We start from the raw sequence: 21637 nt of genomic DNA, 5'->3' as shown, positions 1-21637 counted from the left end.
TTAGCAGAGGAAAATGTGAATGAGCTGTTGGTCTATAAGCAGTATTTTTTAAATAAATGATTTCATGTTTGTATATATAAAAGCATACATCTGTTTATTTGGACTCTGACCACTGTCCACACCATAACACCTGTAGTTCCTAATTTCACTGGACAAGAGAATGTTGAAGTGAAACTGTATTGAGCGTAATGCTTTCCTCTGTGCATAGATACCCATATATCTACAGTTCATTTCACACAGTAGCAATAACATTAAACATGTTTTATTCAAGAAGTGGTTTAAGTTTGAACAGAGAACAGAGTCTGTTTACTAAAAGCTATGTCTTGCCAATGGCCTTATTTTCAGTAAAAAACATCTCCTATCCTTTGAACAATATAAAAGAGCACTTTTCTCCCACTGACTATGCCACTTGAAAGCATGAATATAATGGATGCGGTTTCTTAATGTTAAGAGGAAAATTTTTATGGTCATCACTGCAATCCACCAAATATCCCTTGTTCTTATCCCATGTAGAAGTTCTCTCACCCTCATGAACCTTTCTGTGGCCATATGACTGGTTTGTCAAAGTATGAAGAAAAGAGAATTATATTACTGGCATGCAGAATCTTTAGGAATCAGTGAACAGTGTATACATTTCCCATTTGACACCAGCAGTGCTTATATTGTAGCTTATATCCCATTCTTATATGCATAGCTTATATGCAATGATATCATGGATCTGTTATGGACATGTGGTGTTAGTAAGAAAAAAAATTATGGTATTAAGTCACAGAGAATTTTGAAGTTATTCATTACAGTAGAATTACTTATCCTATCCCAGTTGATAAAACAGTTGACCTCAGTATTCCCTAGTCCTACTTCCCCATATATCAGCATGTATCCTTAAGTAATAAGTATCATCTTCGGGTTCACTAACTCTGATCCTTACTGCACACAATATAGTAGTTCTAAGTGAGGTAGCACCCTTAAAGAGAATTTAGCTATAACCGTGCCAGGAAGTGTTTGGATTGTTGGACCAAACCTGAAGCCAAGGTGGCTTTCTACTACAGACTTTTGTGCACTTGGCCATTTTTAGGAAGAATCAAAAGAGGACCACAGGGTGCCTGGGTGGCTCAGTTGGTTAAACCACTGCCTTCAGCTCAGGTCATGATTCCAGAGTCCTGGGATCAAGCCCCACATTGGGCTCCCTGCTCATGCAGGAAGCCTGCTTCTCCCTCTGTCTGCCGCTCCCCCTGCTTGTGCTCTCTCTCTCTCTCTCTCTCGCTATCTCTCTGTGTCAAATAAATAAATAAAATCTTTAAAAAAACACATTAAGAAAAAGAGGACTGGGATTATAGAAAATAGACTTCTAATAAGTGTGTCTTCCATTAAGAAAGGTATGACACAAAACAAAGTCCATAATTCGCCTTTGAGAGTTTGAAGGGGGTAGTAGAACATGATAGGATGAATAGAACAATAAAATACCCAATTTTTAAAAAGAGAATTAACAAACATTCATAAATGATTACTTAAAGCTTTTTTAAAGGATCTTTTAAAATATCACTTTAAATTCTTGTGAAAAAAATTATAGGGCTTTAAATATTAGTAGAAGAAAGAAAGGAAAGAAGGAAGGAAAGAGGGAAGGAAATAGGAAAGAGGGAAGAAGGGAGAAAGGAAGGAAAAATATTAGAAAGAATGAAAGTAAGGCCAGAAATAAACCCACGATTATATGGTCAGTTAATCTTTGACAAAAGAGGCAAGAATATGCATTGGGAAAAGGACAGTGTCTTCCACAAACGGTGTTGAGAAAACCAGACAGCTACATGCAAAAGAATGAAACTGGACCACTTTCTTACACTAGACACAAAAATAAACTGAAAATGAATTAAAGACCTAAATGTGAGACCTAAAACCATAAACCTCCTAGGAGAGAACATGGGCAGTGATTTCTCTGACATTGATTTTAGCGACATTTTTCTAGTTATGTCTCCTGGGGCAAGGGAAACAAAAGCAAAGATAAACTATTGGGACTACATCAAAATAAAAAGCTTCTGCACAGCAAAGGAAACCATCAAAACTAAAAGACCTACTGAACGGGAGAAAATGTTTGCAAATTACATATCTGATAAAGGGTTTGTATCCAAAATATATAAAGACCTTAAAATACTCAACACACACACACACACACACACAAATCCAATTAAAAAATGGTCAGAAGACATGAACAGATATTTCTCCAAAGACAACCTACAGATGGACAACAGACATGAAAGGATGTTCAACATTACTCATCCTCAGGGAAATGTAAATCAAAACCACAATGGGATATCACCTTCACACCTGTCAGAATGGCTAAAATCAAACACAAGGAACAATAAGTGTTGACAAAGATGTGGAAAAAAACAGAACAACCATATGATCCAGTAATCACACTAGTGGGTATTTACCCAAATAATACAAAAACACTAATTTGGAAGGATGTATGCATCCCTATGTTTATTGTAGCATTATTTACAATAGCCAAATTATGCAAGCAGCCCAAGTGTCCATTGATAGACAAATGAATAAAGAAGATATGGTGTATATATATTCACAATGGAATAGTATTCGGCCATAAAAAGAATGAAATTTTGCCATTTGCAGCAACATAGATGGAGCTAGAGAGTATAATGCTAAGTGAAATAAGCCAGTCAGAGAAAAATACCATATGACCTCACTCATATGTGGAATTTAAGAAACAAAACAAAGGGGGAAGAAAAGGCAAATGAAAAAAAGAAAAACTCAACTATAGAGAACAAATAGTTATCAAGGGAAACGGGTAAAATAAGTGAAGAGGATTAAGAGTACATGTACCCTGGGGCACCTGGGTGGCTCAGTTAATTAAGTGGCCCACTCTTGATTTTTGCTCAAGTTATCATCTCAGGGTTGTGAGATTGAGCCCTGTATCAGGCTCCATGCTGGGCGTGGAGCCTGCTTAGATTCTCTCTGTCCCTCTGCCCCTCTCCCCTCCCCTTACCTAAAAGAAAAAAAAAAAAGACTATACTTTTTTGTAAAGATTTTTATTTATTATTTATTTGGCGGGGGGCAAGAGAGCACAAACAGAGGGAGTGGCAGCAGCACAGGGAGAGGGAGAAGCAGGCTCCCCGCTGGGCAGGGAGCCCGATGCGGGGCTCGATCCCAGGACCCTGGGATCATGACTAGAGCTGAAGGCAAACGCTTAACAGACTGAGCCACCATGGTGCCCCAAGAGTACACTTTTCTTGATGAGCACTGAGTAATATATAGAATTGTTGAATCACTATATCGTATACCTGAAACTAATATAACACTGCCTGTTAACTATGTTGAAATTAAAATTAAAAAAAAGAATGAAAGTGTTGTGCATGTGTATATGGGGGTTGGATAAAGGGACAGAAAGAGATTTAAAAAGCAGAATATACCCTTCCTAAATTATGCAGTTTCTATAATCACTTGAATCAGGCATCAGTATAATTTACATTATTTCTCTCGTTATAACTGTGACTTTGGATCTTACCTTTCTACATAATCTAGTAACCGGGAACAGTGATTTGAAGCAGGAGCATCATGACCTCCTACTGCATAGAGAAAACCATCACACGTGGCCACTCCAACACCCCCTCTCCGCTTACACATTGGAGCACACACGTTCCACTTATTTGTATGAGGATCATAATATTCCATTGAACTCAAACAGGAACTTCCATCACGACCTCCGACTGAATATAATCTAAAAACACAATCAGAAAAACAGCATTTAATACTACAGTCTGAATGACAAAACGTAGAAAAGAAGTCCTTTAAAAATAAATTTTCTATCACCATGTGAGTCTCACATGTGTTTTAATAAGATTAGATGTTGTGGAATTTTTGCTTTACCGGTGGACATTATGATTAATATATTGGTAAATAGAAACTGAAAAGTATAGTATTAAGTTGAAGTAAATGCATAGGAAGACTTTATTATTTAGTATATAAAATTATGCAGGTCTTAGATTTGCAAACGCATGCTCTAATATGATGTAGTAACTCTAAAATATGATCTTTAAACTGATTTCAAGTCCTAGAGACATTTTTTTTTTTTAAAGCTGTTTATGTTTCTCTTAATGCCTGGCATGATAAAATATTTCTGACCTCCCAAGTGTGCTCTTTACAGTTGTAATGCCTCTTTGCCTGGTTACTCACAGTTGTCTGCCAGATCTCAATCTTAAATAGGTTGAAATTAACCAAGAGGAACATCTTAAAAGACAAGTATTAGACAAGTTTAACTTGCAGAAGCACCCAGAAATGAAACTAAGAAGTTTTTATCATCCTAAACACTTCATGAAATCGGAGCTTTGTTTATTTCTGTGAAGATCTAACTTAAAAGAAGTATGCTATAATCATGAGGTATTATTAAAATTTAAATATTTTTTGCAGAAATTTTACTTACTGAGTAAGTATCTTCGCACAAGGCTTCTTGCATAGTCCCTGGTACATAATTTATATATAAGAAAAGTATCCTCTCTTTTTGCCTATCATTTTAAGGGAATTTTTGACTTCAAACTTCTCTTTTATTTATACATATTACTCTGATAAAGTACAGTGTTGATTTATCTGAACCCAGCATTGCTAATAGAGTATGTATCACATATTTTTTTTCTGAAATTATTTAAAATGCTAACATACAAATATATAGCTAGATATAGAAACTAACGATAATTAAACATATTGCTTACATTTTAGAAGTTAAATATTGAGCCTATTAGTATAGCCTTTTATTTGGAAATTAAATATTCCTGCAAAGTTCACAAGTTACAACATCAATGACTTCTTTAATATAATTATGTATATTACAAACCACTACTCATTAAAATCTCTTTCTTCTGTGTGAACCCTCCATTAATAAAATCCAGTAACAGGGATTATACAAAAAAAGAAATTTATATAATGCCTTGATAAAAATGACATAATATTTGACAATCCCTTTTGTGACAAAAATGTTTGATGTATGGTAGCTATTATTTTATAAATTACTTATGAAAGCCTAGGCTGTGTTATCAGTGGGTTCTTTCATTTGGTACATATCCCTGTATAGTACTATATAGTCTACAGAGGAACAATGAAATTGCTGTAATTTTAATATATTGATTAATATTAAGGCAAAATTATTTGACAAGAGTAAATGCACTGAATTTTTCCTCAAAAACGAGCTTTGACAAATAAATGAGAAAATTTTAATTTGTGTAAAAGTTAGTAGTGTCCTTTTGGACTGCTTTATGAATCCACTGTTAAAACTAATAGATGTATTTTAATACTTGAAAGATTTTGAAAATTACGTACTTGACAAATATGTGCTATCAGCTAACATTCTTTCTAATCCACTTATTTTGAAACATAAATTTGCTAAGTGACTAAGAATTAAAATGGAACAATAAATAATAGCGATTACTATAATTATTGTTAAAGTTCTAAAAATAACCAAGGGATAGAAATAATATACTCTCGAGCAGTTAGAATAAATGCTAGAATGTATGCATATAATTATCTTCTCAGATCTCCCTTCATAAACTATTTAATCATAACTTAGGTTGATTCCCTGCTTTGCTTCGCTACAGTGACAAATTAGATGTTGAGACTCTGAAGAGCAGAGAAGAATCTGATGCTAGACATAAATGCACTGACAAGATAGGAGGTGGCAGCTGACAGTTTCATGGCAAGAAAGGAAACTGACATTTCAACTTAGAGTTGAAAGAGGAGTGGAAATTTGTAAGATGAAGAAATAGGAGGAAGGCTTTACATACAGGGAAAACATTATGCATAAAGACAAGGGGCAAGAAAGGTCACAGCAGGTGATAAATAAAGAGTGTCAGGTATGTCACACTGATGGAAGGGGGTTTGTGGGAAAGGGGAAAGGAGAGATGCAGCTGGTAGACGACAAAAGGAGGCTGAGAATGTAGACCTTGATGCCATGCTGCAGTGCTGGGCTTTCACTCTGAGACAATGAGGAAAAAAACAGAGAAATAACATTCTTAGGAATCATCAGGTTCATAGTTCAGTGTGCTGTGAATCAATCGTACGAGATCAGAAAGATCCCTGATTTAAGCAAGCTCTTCTGAATTTTGCTGAGAAGGGCAAGAATCAGAGTCTTCACTACTACTTTCCCTAACTTGTGTGTTTATTCAGCACACAGATAGATTTTACCTAAAGTTTAGTGACCCGGTCTTGGTGTTTTGATACCTACTTGTCAGGTGTCCACCTAAGTGAGTGTCACATGTTTCATATTCTAGAAAATAAAATACAGCTGTTTAAGGAAACATATCCTATACTAGTTAGGACATGGGTTCAAATGTGTTTAAAGGGGCTGGCATGAGACCCAGGCTGTTTTCCACTTTAAAGTATGTCATCTGTACAGTACGACCCTTTGTCAAGAATTGTGAGGAATCTAAATTTTTTTTACTACTTGAAATCCAAGAAATTAGTGCATCATAGTTTTGTAGATGCTGGAAAAAGACGCAAGACTCCTAGGTCAGAGAACAATTGCTACAATTCACAGCAAACTAAGCACCATGAGCCTCAAGTTCACATTGGTTCTTGTTGTCCACCCTCCACCCCAAGGCCCGATAGGGGGATAGAGGCTCACGTAAATATTGCACATGCAGTGGACCTTGGCATTTCTCACATCTGAGGAACATTAAGTTGAGGAAATGCTAGTTCTTTAAAGAAACCTGCCAACAAACCCGCCCAAATTTTGCTCTGAAGGGAGACGCTATCTTTATTATTCTGGTCAAAGAACAAATCTGTTCTCTGCCCCCAAAGAAAGACACCATCTCTATTTTCCTAGCTGTTTGATTTACACATATCCTTGCAGGCAGTATGAAAAAGTTGGCAGTACTTCTTACTTGGGAATTGTACATAAATGCTAAAATCCCATTGCAGAATTCTCTGCAAACACCCTTGTCCTAAAGGCCCGAGGTAGCCCTAGCTACACAACCACAGTTCAAACAGCAGGACAAAGGAAAAGTGGAAGGAGGACACCCCCCCTTTAAGAATCTTTTTTTTTTTTTTTTTTAGATTCCACAAATTAATAAACAGAAAGCAGAATCAGACCTAAAATACAGAGAACAAACTAAGGGTTGCCAGAAGGAAAGGGGGTGGGGGCAAAATTGGTGAAGGGGAATGGGACACACAGGCTTCTAATTATGGAATAAGTCCTGAGAATAAAAGGCAAGCATAGGAAATATAGTCAATGATACTGTAATAGCCTTGTAAGGTGACAGATGGCTATACTTGTGGTGAGCATAAGAAAACATGTAGAGAAATTAAATAATTACCTTTTCTGCTGGAAACTAATGTAACATTGTATATCAACTATACTCAAATAATATTAAATAATTCATCTTTTAAAAAGTTGCATATCTCACTTCTGATATACCATTGACCAAACTTAGTCAGTGTCAATAAGTAATTGATAAGGTGCTACAATATGTTGTTTTTATTTTAGATGGCCATATGCTTAGTTAACAGTGGGTATTTATATTTCATAGACAAAGGCGTGAATAAGTATCAGGAGACAATTAGAAGTTTCTGACACAGAACTAGATCTTTTCTAGCCCTGTGTGCCATTGTGCATTCTACCCTAGATAACTTTTTCCTACATAGGCTAGGTACCTCTCATTCATCTCTCAACCAATTCAGGTGTATCTCTACTAGAAAGTCTTTTCTGATCCCATTTTGTCTTTTTCTCAGAAAATTAACATTGTTTATAATCTGTATCCTAGGTAAAGTTATTTAATATTTGTCATACTTTATCAACAGTGCATACTTTGGGACGGATGTAACCAAACTCAAGCCCATCTGCCCAATACGGTAGCAAAGACCATCACTGAAACATGGCATATGCCGCAAGGGAAGGGTGCATTAAAAGGCAACCAAATGAGGAGACAAGAAGGCAAGCTTAAGTCCGCCCTTCTGAAGAGGTAGAGTAAGGGAAATTTAAAGGCAAATGAAAAAGATCTGGTTAAAAACTGCAGCTGAGAGTTGTACCATTAACTTTTTGTTTACTAGTTTTAATCCCCACTGTCTTTTGATCATTCCTCATTCTTGAGGGAATTGGGATGATGGCCACATTATATACTTCCTGCTGAAATGGAAGGAAGATTGGGGTTAGAGGAATGGGACATTGAGTTCCGGGTTGAAACTTAACATTCTGTATTACCAAAGTTTTTGTACTTTGGTTATCTCTATATTTCATCTAGGGCCTTAGGGGAGATTTGTTGTAACCAAGTAGCTTGTTGTACTTATTGATTTCTTCAGACCAGTTCTCCTAAATGGTAGTTCCAGGTCCATCGGAGGCTTGCTAGTCCAAGCAGGGTACTTTTCAATGTTCTCCTTGCGGATTGGGTATAGGGAACCTGTGGATTCTTTTCATTTGAGTGTGATGAATCCGTGGCTTAATTCCCTGTGGTTTCACTGAAGAATGGGGAGTCAATAGTACCTCATTAGGTCCTGTCCAACAAGGTTGGAGCTGGTACTCTGGGTGCTCGTTCCTCCAGGTCTTTAATAACCACAAGTCTCCAGGATTTGGGAGATATAAAGGCACATCTGTGGGGTACATCATCCTGCTGTATTGAATGTACTTGATAGTATCCAATTTCCTAATGTAAGCCCCATCAGGGACTCCTAAATCGTGAACAAATGTAGAAAGAGCCTTCCATATAACATTTCATAGGGGCTTAATCCAAGCCTACTTCTAGGGGCCTCTCTTACCCAAGAAGCGCTTACCCAAGTTCAGTTGGTTTCTTGGCATATCTTTACCAGAAGTTCATTTTTTTTTCTAGTTGGGTAGAATCTCCAGAAAATGTGTAATTTCCACTGAATGCCCTGAAAATCATTACAGAGAGTTTTGGAGTTTTTGTATGGACTGCCAACTTGGCAACTTGATCTGCCCAGCTATTCCCTTGGGCAGTCGAACAGTATAATTTCTGGTGCCCTCAACAGTGGACAATAGCTGCGTTCAGATCTTCATTGTCTTTGATCCATAAAACTGTTTCATCCATAAACATCTCAGTGTCTGGATTTTCCAATGGCAGATTCATCTAATTGGGAAGGCTGGAATAAACTTATTCAGTTATCTGTGGGTCTCTGGTGATCTTTCTGAGTGGCTAGACAGCAATAGGCATGAAGATCATCTAAACACGGACTGTGTGGCAATTTTTCTCTGAAGTTTACCTCAAGTTGTTAGCTTCAGTTTCCAGGGCTTCAGGGAAAAAAGAGCAGTTTTTGTTCTTGGTGATTTCAAGTCAAGAGAATGATAAAAAAATTGGAAACATTAGTTTGGAGAGTCTTGTCAGATATTGGAGAAAGCCAGAAGAATTCAGGGTCCAGTCTAGTTTTTCAGGCAAACAGCAAACAAAGACAGCTAATCAGAGCTAGCATCTAATAGCCACAAAGGCATGTTACTGAAACATCATTTCTCTCTAAAATCACCCTCATTTTCAAAGATAGCCAAATAAAACTAATTTGTTTGTAAAATAAGTCCAATTTTAACAAACTTGGCTTCATTATTTACATAAGCACAGTAAGAATAGTGATTGGCCATATAGGTTGTTTTATTTCTTTTTTCTTTTTCTTTTTATTTCTTTCATCTGCTTTACTGGGAATGTTCATAAGGAATTTCCAAATTAACTTATAACAGTCTCTCAAAGCTAAGAAGCCAAGCCAAATACTTGCCATCAGCCTTTGCCTGTAATACCTATAGATTTGGTGAATTCCTCTCCTCTAAGTCCTCAAATATTCTGAGGTTCCTGTATATACCAGGAAGTAACCTTCTTTACTCCCCTAGTAAGGCTGCTAGGAGTCCTGTAAACTAAGAACCAGGACAATTTTTCCAAGGGGCTTCACCGACTCCATAAAGTCAACCTTAGCTCCTTACAACTATCTGGTCATATCTGAGTCTATGAACATCTCCCTCAAATACAACTGTCCAGTCAAGCCTCGGTAAAATAACCAGTGTTTCCAATTGTGTCCTGTCACAAGGAGACCAGGTTCTTATTAAACTTATGCAAATAAATACACTGTCATGAAAATATACGAATACACGCTGAGAATTTTTGAATTCTGGAAGGATCTTGGGGAGAAAAACTTAAAGGTTTCATATTTGTTTACAAAGAAATATTTTCCAAATTTCTATATGTCATAGATAGCCTTAAGTCTGGAAGAGCAAACATTAAAGAACCAGCAATGTTCTAAAAAAGTCTCTCAGAATGTAGCTTTCCCATTAGTACTAGAAATTCTTGGTTTAGTTTTGTGATCTTAAAGGTAACAGAGACCTATATTTGTCATTAAGTGGAATTGACAAGGTAATTCTGTGACATACAGCACTTTAATAATTAAAATTGCAAGTAATGATAGTTATGCCAGAATGTATCAAAACCTTAGGGATTCTGTATAATTTCTGGAACAGTTACAACATTCAACCATATAATAAAACTTAAGAAGGATTATCATCATTTATCTGACAATGTTTCCCATGTAATTTGACATTCCAAAGAAATAAGCCTAATTAGTCCAAAATACTTCATTGAGAAGTTGAATTTTGGGAAGTTTGTGAAATATCAGGTGGTTTTAAAGCACGTGCTTAAATAAGATTACAGATCATCACAAAATTTAATGATTATCTATTTAGCCAACGTGGCAATAAGAGATTCTAAAGACAAATGCAGAGGGTTACACAGTTGTTAAAAGAAAAAACTTAGCTCTTTTAATATTGAGAAGATTCAACTTTAAGTAATCAAAGACTTAATAAAGACAAAAACATAGAAACTTATTTTTTTCTAGGCAGATTAAAGAAAAACCTTTGTTTATAGTTTAAACCAATAACCTAAGAAAACTTGTTTTAACAGAAAAACCAAACTCTGATTTTATTACTGGTGTACCTCTGATATTAAAACTCCTTTATTTGAATAAGAGAAATTAAAAAAAAAAAGTATGCCATCCCTCCTTTACTCCTCCCTGTCATCTCCCAAGTTGGTATATACTTATTGAGACAAGGACATCCAGGGCACTGCATGGATCTGAGTTTTTGTGCTAGATGCTGTGATGTGCTGACCAGAATCTCTATCAGGAATGAAGGACTCTCAGCTGTAGGAATGCTGCCAACAGTCCTCAGCTCTCAGAGGCCATCAGGGATCTCCTGGACTGAAGACAGCTGCTTTGCCAAGGGCATGCCCTCTGCCCAGGTGGTTGCATCCTCTGACTGTTATAAAAGTCCAGCCCTTTTGCCTGAATTTAGAATAGTTCTGAAGGGTAATCCAACTTTTGGAGCTCCTTGGAGAATGTTAAAGCTTCTGTTGATATTGTATCACTGCTCAACTTCTGCCCAATCTTGCTTTCTTACACTTCCTTCTCTTCTCTAATAAACTACTTTACATACTAATTTCCATAATCTTAGTCAGTCTGGACCACATACAAAATTCCTTTCCAAAGATTCCCTTCTCACAAACCTTCTACAGCTCTCCTTTTTACATTCAGATTTTTGTCCTTACCTTTAAATAACCAATCTCATTTCCCTTGCCTACATGGTTGTTTCCCTTATTATTTCCAGTAGTCAATTACATTTATTAAAATTATTTACATCTGTTTATTCTGAGATTACCCATACAACTTCATGAGGCATTAGACAACGTCCAAGTTTTTTTTTTTCTTTTCTGACAAATTTTGCAATGGAGATAACATGAACTTACTTGACTTTCAGTAAGGAGAGGCAGAATAAAAATTTCATATGTAATGCTAATAATTCTAAAGACATGTCTATTTTAATTAGAACAACCTTAAATTAAGTTAGCTCTAATACTGAATATCTTCCCAGATCATGTGAGCTTGCAAAACAACAGTTTCAATCTTTGAGTTTTAGAATGCCCAATTTTTGTAAGTGCTCACCTTTAAATTGACTAACTAGAACTCTTTTACAAAATAATTTTAGCAAGGCCATCCGAAGTAGAGAAAATCTCTCACATTTACAACATACATGGAGACACATACAAGTATACTATACAAACAGATGCAAACAACTTGTTAAAGACCCACTTTCCAAATATCTCCCTTTCCCTACACAAATCCAATTGCAAACTTGTATTACAATTTATGGATCCATTAGTTGGTCATTTTCCCCTGGAATTTCATAAATATTGTGACCAAGCAGTGTTGCAAAGAAAAAAAAAAAAAAGACTGGCCAGTTTTGGAGAAGACAGCCCAAAGGGTTGCATGAGAAGATCAAGCTGTCATTCCTCATTCTCCAGTGAGAATAAGGCTGTTTTTTACCATAAGCTGTGGGATGAAACAAACCAAACGAAGCCCAGAGTACCTCTGTGAGCACTGGTTCCTCCCTAAAAGTCAGAACTTCACCTGCTGAACCAAATGGCTTCCTAGACAGCCTTTTCTTAAGCAAGAAAAGGAGGCCAAAAGAACCAAAACCCCGTATTTGGAGGCAACCAAATGGGTGGAAGAATCTAAGCCACACTAAACAGGAGGAAGAAGTAAACTCACCTGTGGTTGCACAGGAAATACTCACCAAGAGATGTCTGTCCAAACTGAAACCCAAAACCATATCCTTGCCATAGTAGGGACGGGGAACCCCCCATCCCCACCCCATGGTCCTTAGGACAGAGTCTAGGCTGTTGCTGAGACTTATGACCAGACTCCTGTTAGTGGCTGGGAACCTACAAACCTCAGCAAAAGGCTCCTGCCTGGCTCACCAGATTTGTAACTGAACCCAAGTTCTTCTGCCCAATATACAGCAAAGACAGTCACCAAAACATGGCATATGCAGCAAAGCAGGGTTTTTATTCTAGAGGCAGCCAAACAAGGAGACAGGAAGGCAGGCCTCAAATCTACTCCTCTGAAGGATGTTAGGGAAATTCAAAGGCAAAAGAAAAAGTCTGGGTAAACACTGCTTGCTGCTCTTAGTAGTAAGCAGCTGAGAGGAGTTCCATTAACCCTTTGGTTACTGGTTTCATGGCTACAGAAAGTGCTTCCAAGACCATTGTCTCCATATTTGAAAGGTTTTGCTGACGAAGTCTGTGATATAAATATAAATATAATCTTCACTCACAATAAATTGTTACTCAGAAAGTATATTCAGACATCCCTTCCCTTGTATAATAAAGATATAAGAATCCCACAACCCTCGGGCGCCTGGGTGGCTCAGTTGGTTAAGTAACTGCCTTCAGCTCAGGTCATGATCCTGGAGTCCCGGGATTGAGTCCCACATCGGGCTCCCTGCTCCCTCTGACCCTCTTCCCTCTCGTGCTCTCTATCTCTCATTCTCTCTCTCTCTCAAATAAATAAATAAAATCTTTAAAAAAAATTAAAAAAATTAAAAAAAAAGAATTCCACAACCCTCACTGGATAAAACCTTTGAAGCAACTCCCTGGATCCAGAACTCAGTTTGATTTTTTGTTTCTCAACAGATGGAAATCTCTTTAATCTGATCCCAAGAGAGTACCGCTGTCAGAATACTCCAGCATCTGCCCTTCAGTGAGCTTTTTTTTTTTGAGAGGTTCTTGTTAGGGTATCTGACAGTATGGTAAGCAGAATTTCAGTAAGCTTAAGTGGTGCTGGGTGGCTGAGTTTGTTAAGCGCCTGCCTTTGGCTGGGGTCATGATCCCAGGGTCCTGGGATGGAGCCCTGCATCTGGCTCCCTGCTCAGTGGGGAATCTGCTTCTCCCCCTGCTTGTGTTTTCTCTCTTTCTCTCTCTCTCTTGCTCGCTCATTCTCTCTCTCAAATACATAAATAAAATCTAAAAAAAAAAAAGAATTTCAGTAAGCTTACAACAGGTTGTATAATTGTTCTTGTTCCTGCTCGCTATGAAACGTGGCAAATGTAGTCTGAGAGTTGCTGACATTGTAACATGGCTGATAAGCAAGGATGTATGTGGAAATCCGATAGCAAACACCTATCTTTATTTATTAGAACATGCCAGTTTTTTCTAAAGAAACCTCTACTTGTAAATATGCACATTAATTTAGGTCAATTAACCACATTCCAAAACTTGGTCGGATTCAGTAACCTAACTCCTGGCAGAAATGGTCTCTACTACCTTCATCCCTCCATCCCCATGTTTCCTTGCAAGCTCGCACTCTACACCTATTACAAGTCTGCATTTCCTCCCTTTGATGTTTCCAATTTTCCTCTAATATAATGTAAGCTCTCTGAGGGCAGGTTTGCTTTATTTTCTTTGATATATCACCATGGCCAATACATGTTTATAGTTTGGGTGTGTATGTGTGTGTTTATTTTATTTTTTTTAAGTGAATCAAGTACTGGTTTCCAATTCTGGAGAAAGGGTGATTCATCTATGGAATTTGTCAAAGAAAAGCACCTAAGTTCCCCTGAAATAAGATTTTGACAAATGGCAGAGAAAAGCATTAATCATGTGTCTTGGGGACACAAAAGAAGGAAAGATGAAGTTAAAAAAAAAAAGGTTTATGGAATGGTACAGATTAAACTAGGCTTCAGATGATGGAAAATAATATAAATGCTCTCATTTACCTTTTATTTAGGTAAAAGAAAATCTTAATGTGTTTTTAATACTTCCTGGCGTTATTGTTCTCAAGTGTAATAAACTGAATCCTTTTAGTATTGATCTTGCCACATGGAATTTAATGCACATAGGGAGCCAGAGTTGTGTTAGGCTGAAGTTGTGTCACTTTGGAGAGATTTCAGATGTATGCAAAGATCAGGTGAAAATCTGAGGAGAGAAACTAAGGGGACAGTGGGCAATGCACAACTGCAAGTTATTGAGGAAAAACACACACACACACACACACACACACACACACAATGGAAAAGAATTGGAAGTAGAGAGATGAGTCTGTGAAAGGACAAAAGTGTGTGGACCATGTCCCCATGCTCTAGTAATCTGAGCGATTTGGTATGGGTGGAACATAGGGCAGCTGTATATATTTTTTTTTTCCAGAAGAGAAATTACAAACTTCCAGAGCATGTTAGTACTCCCAAGTGAGACTCAGCAAACAAGCAGTTTTTTTTCTTATTCATGACTCTAAGATAATACAATTTTAATACAAATTGCTTATCATACAAAAACTTATACAATTTGGGTTTCCATCTTTAAGAAAAAGAATACCAGAGGTTGAATAAAAAAAATAGAAATAGGCTCTTTCTTGGAAGACGCCTTGCAAATGACAGGCCCTGGACTTAACTTACTGTGCTAGATTTTGGCACATACTGGAGAAAACAACACACATTGATTCCTCTAATGATTCTTCAAGCTGTATGTACTTCAGGTTGCACAGAAATTGCAACTGCCCCATGAGTATTATTAACATGAGGTTTTGAATGCATAAGCAGACTCAGTTTAGCCATGGTGAATCATGAAGCAAACCCCATTATTTTTGTTTGTTTTGCAAGTTCTCAAGGGTCTGTCACATACATTTATTAAAATTCAAGCCTATTTATGGATGTGCTCAGACAGTATCAGTATCTGCTTTTTGAGGAAATAAAGAGAAGCAAAACAGAAAGACCTATTAGCTACAGAGTTGGAAAGAATCAAGCAAAGAGCAAAGAAAAAACTAGAAGAATCACTGGTAACAGCTGGGGAGTCTAAGGTTTTATATGGCCAATCACCATACCCCAATGTCTACCCACTGTCTTGTTGGGTTTCTTTCATTTATCAAGTAAGTCTGTTGGCTGTCCTGGCATAAGATGACATATCTACCACTTAGCTTACTCTGTCTTATTGGAAGCCTGAACCAAAATGATTCATGAAATTGATATAATTTTGCCCTTGAATTTATCAGAATACACTCATTAATTTTAAGTCAGGAACCAATTTCTTTTCTTTTTTTTTTTAGATTTTATTTATTTATATGAGAGAGAGAGAGCACGAGCGGAGGGATGAGGCAGAGGGAGAGGGAGCAGCAGGCTCCCCTCTGAGAAGGAGTCCTACGCGGGACTCGATCGCAGGACCCTGAGATCATGATCTGAGCCGAAGGCAGTTGCTTAACCGACTGACCCACCCAGTTGCCTCAGGAATGAATTTTTTATTTTTCCACAACAAATGGTATCATAAAGAATCTAAACTTAAGAGGGCTGATCACCGGCTTTTATGTGTCTTAATTGGGAAAATTATTCAAAATAATCTTCAGACAGGCAACAGTCAGGTTATCATGACACATTAGTGAGATGTGAAAGCAAAACAAGAGGAAAAAATCATGTCAGTAGAGATGAGAAAAAGATAAACAACTGTCAGAGGGTGATGTTGAAACAATTTTCTGCTATGGGTCTGAACATGAAAGGTCACTTTCTAGTAATTATGATTCTCTCTGAGTAAAACAGGAAAAGCAACTAGACATTAATAGATAGTCATCAAACCACAGAATTCTGAGGTCATTAAATCACACCCAGGAGGAAAAAAAAGATACTCAAAAGAGAGCTATACTATTTTGATTTTAAAGGAGAAAGATTATTTGAAACTTAAATCATTTAAAACATTTTCATAGAATAGGATTGAATTTGGAAAAAAATGTACTCAATTAAAATGTGACAGTTTCAAGAATAAAAACTAAGATTAAATGCTATCACACTCTGATATTTGTTAGGAAGAATGGTATTAGAGTATTAGAGTAAAACAGGATTTCTTAAGATATTACATAACCTAGCTGACCAAAAAATACAAGGACAAGAAAAACAATCCAAATGATGAATCCCATGGATAGCCAATTTAAAAGCCAACTTAAAAGGGGCATTAGAAGAAATTGGAAAGATAATTTAGTTATAACAACATGTGAAAATGTGCTGTAAAACTGTCCATTAAATATTTTATTTGTTAGATTTTTATCCCACCCTCTTCTGACTGAGTTTGGGGAAGATCTGTAACAAAACAGACACATATTAAGATATTTTAAGGTAAAGCATAGGGAAAGTTCACAAAGCTATAGTGTAAAAATCTAGAATAAGGGACGCCTGGATGGCTCAGTTGGTGGAGCGTCTGCGTTGGCTCAGGTCATGATCCTGGGGTCCTGGGATCCAGTCCCATATCAGACTCCTTGCTCAGCGGGTTGCCTGCTTCTTCCTCTGCCCCTACCCCTGCTCCTGTTCTCCCTCTCTCTCTCACTCTCTCTCTCAAATAAATAAATAAAATCTTTAAAAAATCATTTATTAAAAAAATCTAGAATAAGAGAAGTAATGCATTAAAACTTTAATAGAGAGAGGTGCGTGTGTGTTACAGAATACATAACGGGATAATGCAACAATTGAATAAGATAATGAAAGGGTAAAGATATTTGTCATCCCTGTTGAACAAATTTGCTCTATCAATGAGATATACATTTTCTAAAGAATGCAAGGTATGAATCCATTAGCATTAAATATAAGTGGTAAGGAAAAGTCAGTAATAAACAAATGGACTGTTACTTATAAATAAACATCAGGAAAAGCAAAAAGGCAAAAAAGACCTATGCTTTCTTGTACAGGAATTATGAACATTAACATCCAAGATAAATATTCCTTTTATTATGGTGTTTTACTATTTGTGAATAGATATGCCAGCAAAAAATATACTTAATGTTGAATAATGTGAAATTTTGCTATTAATTTCCAAATTAAGTGCTTTTTAAGTAAAAATATCATAATGCTTTGGGATGCCTGGGTGGCTCAGTTGGTTAAGCGACTGCCTTCGGCTCAGGTCATGATCCTGGAGTCCCGAGATTGTGTCCCACATCAGGCTCCCTGCTCAGCAAGGAGTCTGCTTCTCCATCTGATCCTTCCCCCCTCTCATGCTCTCTCTCTTTCATTCTCTCTCTCAACTAAATACATAAAATCTTTAAAAATATATATATATCATAATGCTTAAAGAAAAATAGTCCTTTTAAAAGAGAAGATAAATATAGGTAGAAAATGATATTAATAATACATATTCTCTATTGAGTAAAATGACAATATTAACACAAATGAAAAAATATTTGCTATGACTGTTATTAAAAAGTGTAACAGAATTTTTATTTATTTATTTATTTATTTATTTGGTAACAGAATTTTAAAAAATCTATTGAGAGGAGTGGGGAATGGGATGTATCTAATTCACATAGAAATAATTCTAAGAAATTTCCTTTAGACAATTTTCAAATGAGATGAGATGGAAGGTTGGTGATAAGTTTCAACTTCCTCTTCTGACAAATCTCCATATAACTAGGAAGCTATTGGAGGAACACCTGTAACCACTTTTTACATAGCATTCTATCACTATTGGGATTGAAGGGATGTATATAATTTTAACTCCTTTCACTCTCCTACACAATGGTTTTCCAAAGCATCAATGATAGGACTCTAGATTTTTCTTAACTGTACCCAAAAAGAATCTAGCAGGAATGTCAATAGATATTATTTGATATTGAAGACAGTACTAGTAGAAAGTTAGAAAGTTTGATACACAGAACTATGCTACAGAAATGTAGCCTCCAAAAACATAAACAAAAGAAACCCTAAATTGACAGGTAGCTATTTGCTTTGGCTTTCCATGATTCTGTTCCACATTTCCTTTCTCATCTAATAGATTTGTGAAACATCAGTGGATATGGACATTAATTAAACTTCAAACAAAATATTTGAGAGTAGGATTTTGAGAAAAATTAAATGTACTGACCATGAGAGGAATTAAGAGACATAATGATCTGTGACAGGACAAATCACAAGGAGCACATAGAAAACCAAACGGAGCACCACAGAGCACAGGTGAGAAGAGCCTTTTCATAACATAAGAACATCTTACTATTTAAGCAAATGATACTTTTTAAAAAAATGTATACTTTACAACTCATGATTTCTAGGAAAAATAAGTAAATTGTGTTCCAAAAACAATTTAGGAAAATATACACTTGGTGATACAAGAGTTTTTTAAGATGAGATGGTAAAATATCCCACTCGGTTGAAGTGAGTTGGATACAAAGTAGATAGATAGGAGAGAAAGGTACCAGAGAAGGATAGCGGGTAAGGAAAATTAAAATGCAAAAAATTTAAGTCTGCATTGGAAATAGTAAAAATCCATAAACAAAATGGCAATGATTGAATCTGTGATATAGAAAAAAAAAAAGTCCCAGGTTATGTGGAAAAGAAATAAAATTACTGGGGAGAACAGGAATTTATGGCTATGGAACACACATAGAATCACAAACATGAATACATACCAAAATATATATCCCAAAACTAAAGGACTAGAATAATGGAAAAAGGAACATTTTTTTTTTAATTCTCAATAGATAAAAACTTTCCTAAGTAAAAGAAATACCTAGTTGAGATTGTTAAAATGAATCTCCAAGTATTAAGTTAAAAGAAGGAAAAATAGCAATCAGATTGTATCCTGGTAAGCATTTTATTGAATTTCTTTGTTTTTTTTTTAAAGCATACATTTTAAAAAGCGTATTTTGAATGTTTTTAAAGATTTTATTTATTTATCAGAGAGAGAACATGAGCAGTGGGGTGGAGCAGAGGCAGAGGGAGAAACAGGTGCCCCACGGAGCAGGGAGCCCAGAAGTGGGGCTCGGTCCCAGGACCCTGGGATCATGACCTGAGCCAAAGGCAGACGCTTAACAATTGAGCCACCCAGGCGCCCGACATTTTGAATTTCAAGATGAATGTTCCAGTTATTAAGCTGTCCTCACATTCTCTCACATTCTCTCTTCTATACTGTACTCTTTGATGTCGGGCGGGCCAGCAATTCTGCAAACCACTTTTCTGATTTGCCACTTGGTTCCATTTTTGGCATTAATGGATACAAGAGAGAAACTGAAAGACTAAGGGCTAGGCCTCCCCTAGGAGGAGGGTCTTGCTCCTTGTTTGTTTCATGTTCCTATGAGTATCACCCCATCCTTTCTTTTTGTATCCAGTTGGCAGCTTTTAACACTTACAAAAATCAGCCTTATTGAGACACCTCAGTTGGCACTGAGACCATCCATTTGGCAGGTTTTCTTTGTCTGAGATGCTGTTCCTACCAATCCTACATCATAAATGTATCAAATAAAGGAAACGACTCCCACCCTTAGTGCTGAGGAACAAAAAGAAGAAATTATAATAATTAAGCTTTTGAAGTTTGGAGGAGGAACTTATGGAGTTGAAGCCCAGACATGTGTCACTGGGCCACTGTTTAGCTAGAGCTGGTGTCTGTGACATGAAAGAGGGGCCCTTTGACTGGGACCCTGAGGCCTTGGGAGAAGGTGCCAGTCTGCTGGTGCTGATGGTTCTGAGAGGTCTCAATAAGGCTGATTTTTATAACTGTTAAAAACTGCCAAATGGAAGATCTCAATGCCAACTGCAAATTCAAAGGGACTGAGGGGCTAGACCTTGCCATATTTGAGGCTGAAGCAAAGAGGAAAGAAAAAAGTAAGTAGGCAGGGGCAAGATCCAGTGGGTCCCTTTAGGTGAAGATAGGCCCTGTATCCTATTTGCAAAGAGAAGGCTTTGAAGAGGAATAACGTTTGATTTGTATTTGTAAAAGGATTGTTCTGGTTGCCTTGGCAAATGGACTGTAGGAAAAAGAGAGGTAGGGAAAGCAGACTGGAAACATTTGCAGTTTTACAGTACCAATGTGTTATTAACTTTGTTTAAGGCAGGAGATTCTCATGGAAGTAAGAAGGAGCGTATTTTGTCATCCCCATAGGAAATGAGGCAAAGTCTGGAGACTTTCTGGTTGTCACACTGGGATAGAGGTAGAGCTGGGTCTAGTGCATAGAAACCCAGAATTCCGCTGAACATCCTGCTGTGCACAGGACAGAACCTCACCTCCAATAAAAGATTATCTGGCCCAAAATTTCAACATTATGGAGATGAGGAATTCCTGATTTAGGGTGATAGGAATGGAAATGGTGGAAAGTGGACACACTAGTATAATGATGCAAAAAATATATACTAGGCACCAAATTTTAGTAGCATTTTGAAAGCTCCTCAGATGACTTTACCAGAAAGTATGTAAATATGCAGATCTCTAGTGGAAATAATTCTCATGAAATATATCCGATGCTTCTTTAACTGGCAATTAATATGAAGTTTTAGTTTCTGTTTTATATGGTGAGGCAACCAGAAAAATATGCACTCTTGATTTGTCAATTATCCATGAAGACTGAATTAAAGAAAAAAAATAGCAATCTTAAAATATTTAAAGAGATTTTTATTGAGTCGGCATACTAAAAGTTATTTTAAAAAGAATACCCAAGAAAATGTGTTTTCAGCTAAAAGAAGAAAAATCTACTCACTTGCCATTCAGTGCTGCTACACCAACTGTGCTTCGGGCAATGGACATACTGGCTACAAATGTCCATTGCTGACTCTGCGGATCCCACCTCTCCACTGTATTCAGATAGCTCCAGCCATCATGGCCTCCCACAGCATAAATAGGACCTTCAAGGACTGTTACACCTAAAACAGGGGAGAAATGAAACTGAATGGATTGATTTCACAGTGAGATTTAAAAAGTCAGAATAATAGTAAAAACTGTGATGCAGTTCAGGATAGGCTCTAGCTATCACCCAATAGCAGTAGGGTAGAATCTATTTACTATTAACCGTATCATTTTATTAATGTGCAAAAAATTTAGAACCAAAAATATGATCTAGATGCTTTATAAAAGAAAATGAATTTCCTTATTTATGT

The 21637-nt window shown here is 36.7% G+C and overlaps 1 protein-coding gene across 1 annotated transcript in view; it reads right to left on the bottom strand.

Annotated features, from left to right (window-relative positions):
* KLHL1 (kelch like family member 1) overlaps nucleotides 1-21637 on the bottom strand; it is a 378887-nt gene that overhangs the window by 28377 nt on the left and 328873 nt on the right. The window contains exons 8-9 of the mRNA XM_025874602.2: nucleotides 21241-21403; nucleotides 3515-3727 (exon numbers count right to left, since the gene is read on the bottom strand). Coding sequence (XP_025730387.1) covers nucleotides 3515-3727; nucleotides 21241-21403 — 376 coding nt within the window. The remainder of the gene's footprint in view (nucleotides 1-3514; nucleotides 3728-21240; nucleotides 21404-21637) is intronic.

The sequence above is a fragment of the Callorhinus ursinus genome, unplaced genomic scaffold, assembly GCF_003265705.2.
Source record: "Callorhinus ursinus isolate GAN/ISIS: 27379988/994484 unplaced genomic scaffold, GSC_fseal_2.0 scaffold7, whole genome shotgun sequence".
NCBI classification, from domain to species: Eukaryota; Metazoa; Chordata; class Mammalia; order Carnivora; family Otariidae; genus Callorhinus; species Callorhinus ursinus.
The sequence above is the reverse complement of the archived record's forward strand: the minus strand, read 5'-3'. Positions and strand labels throughout refer to the sequence as shown.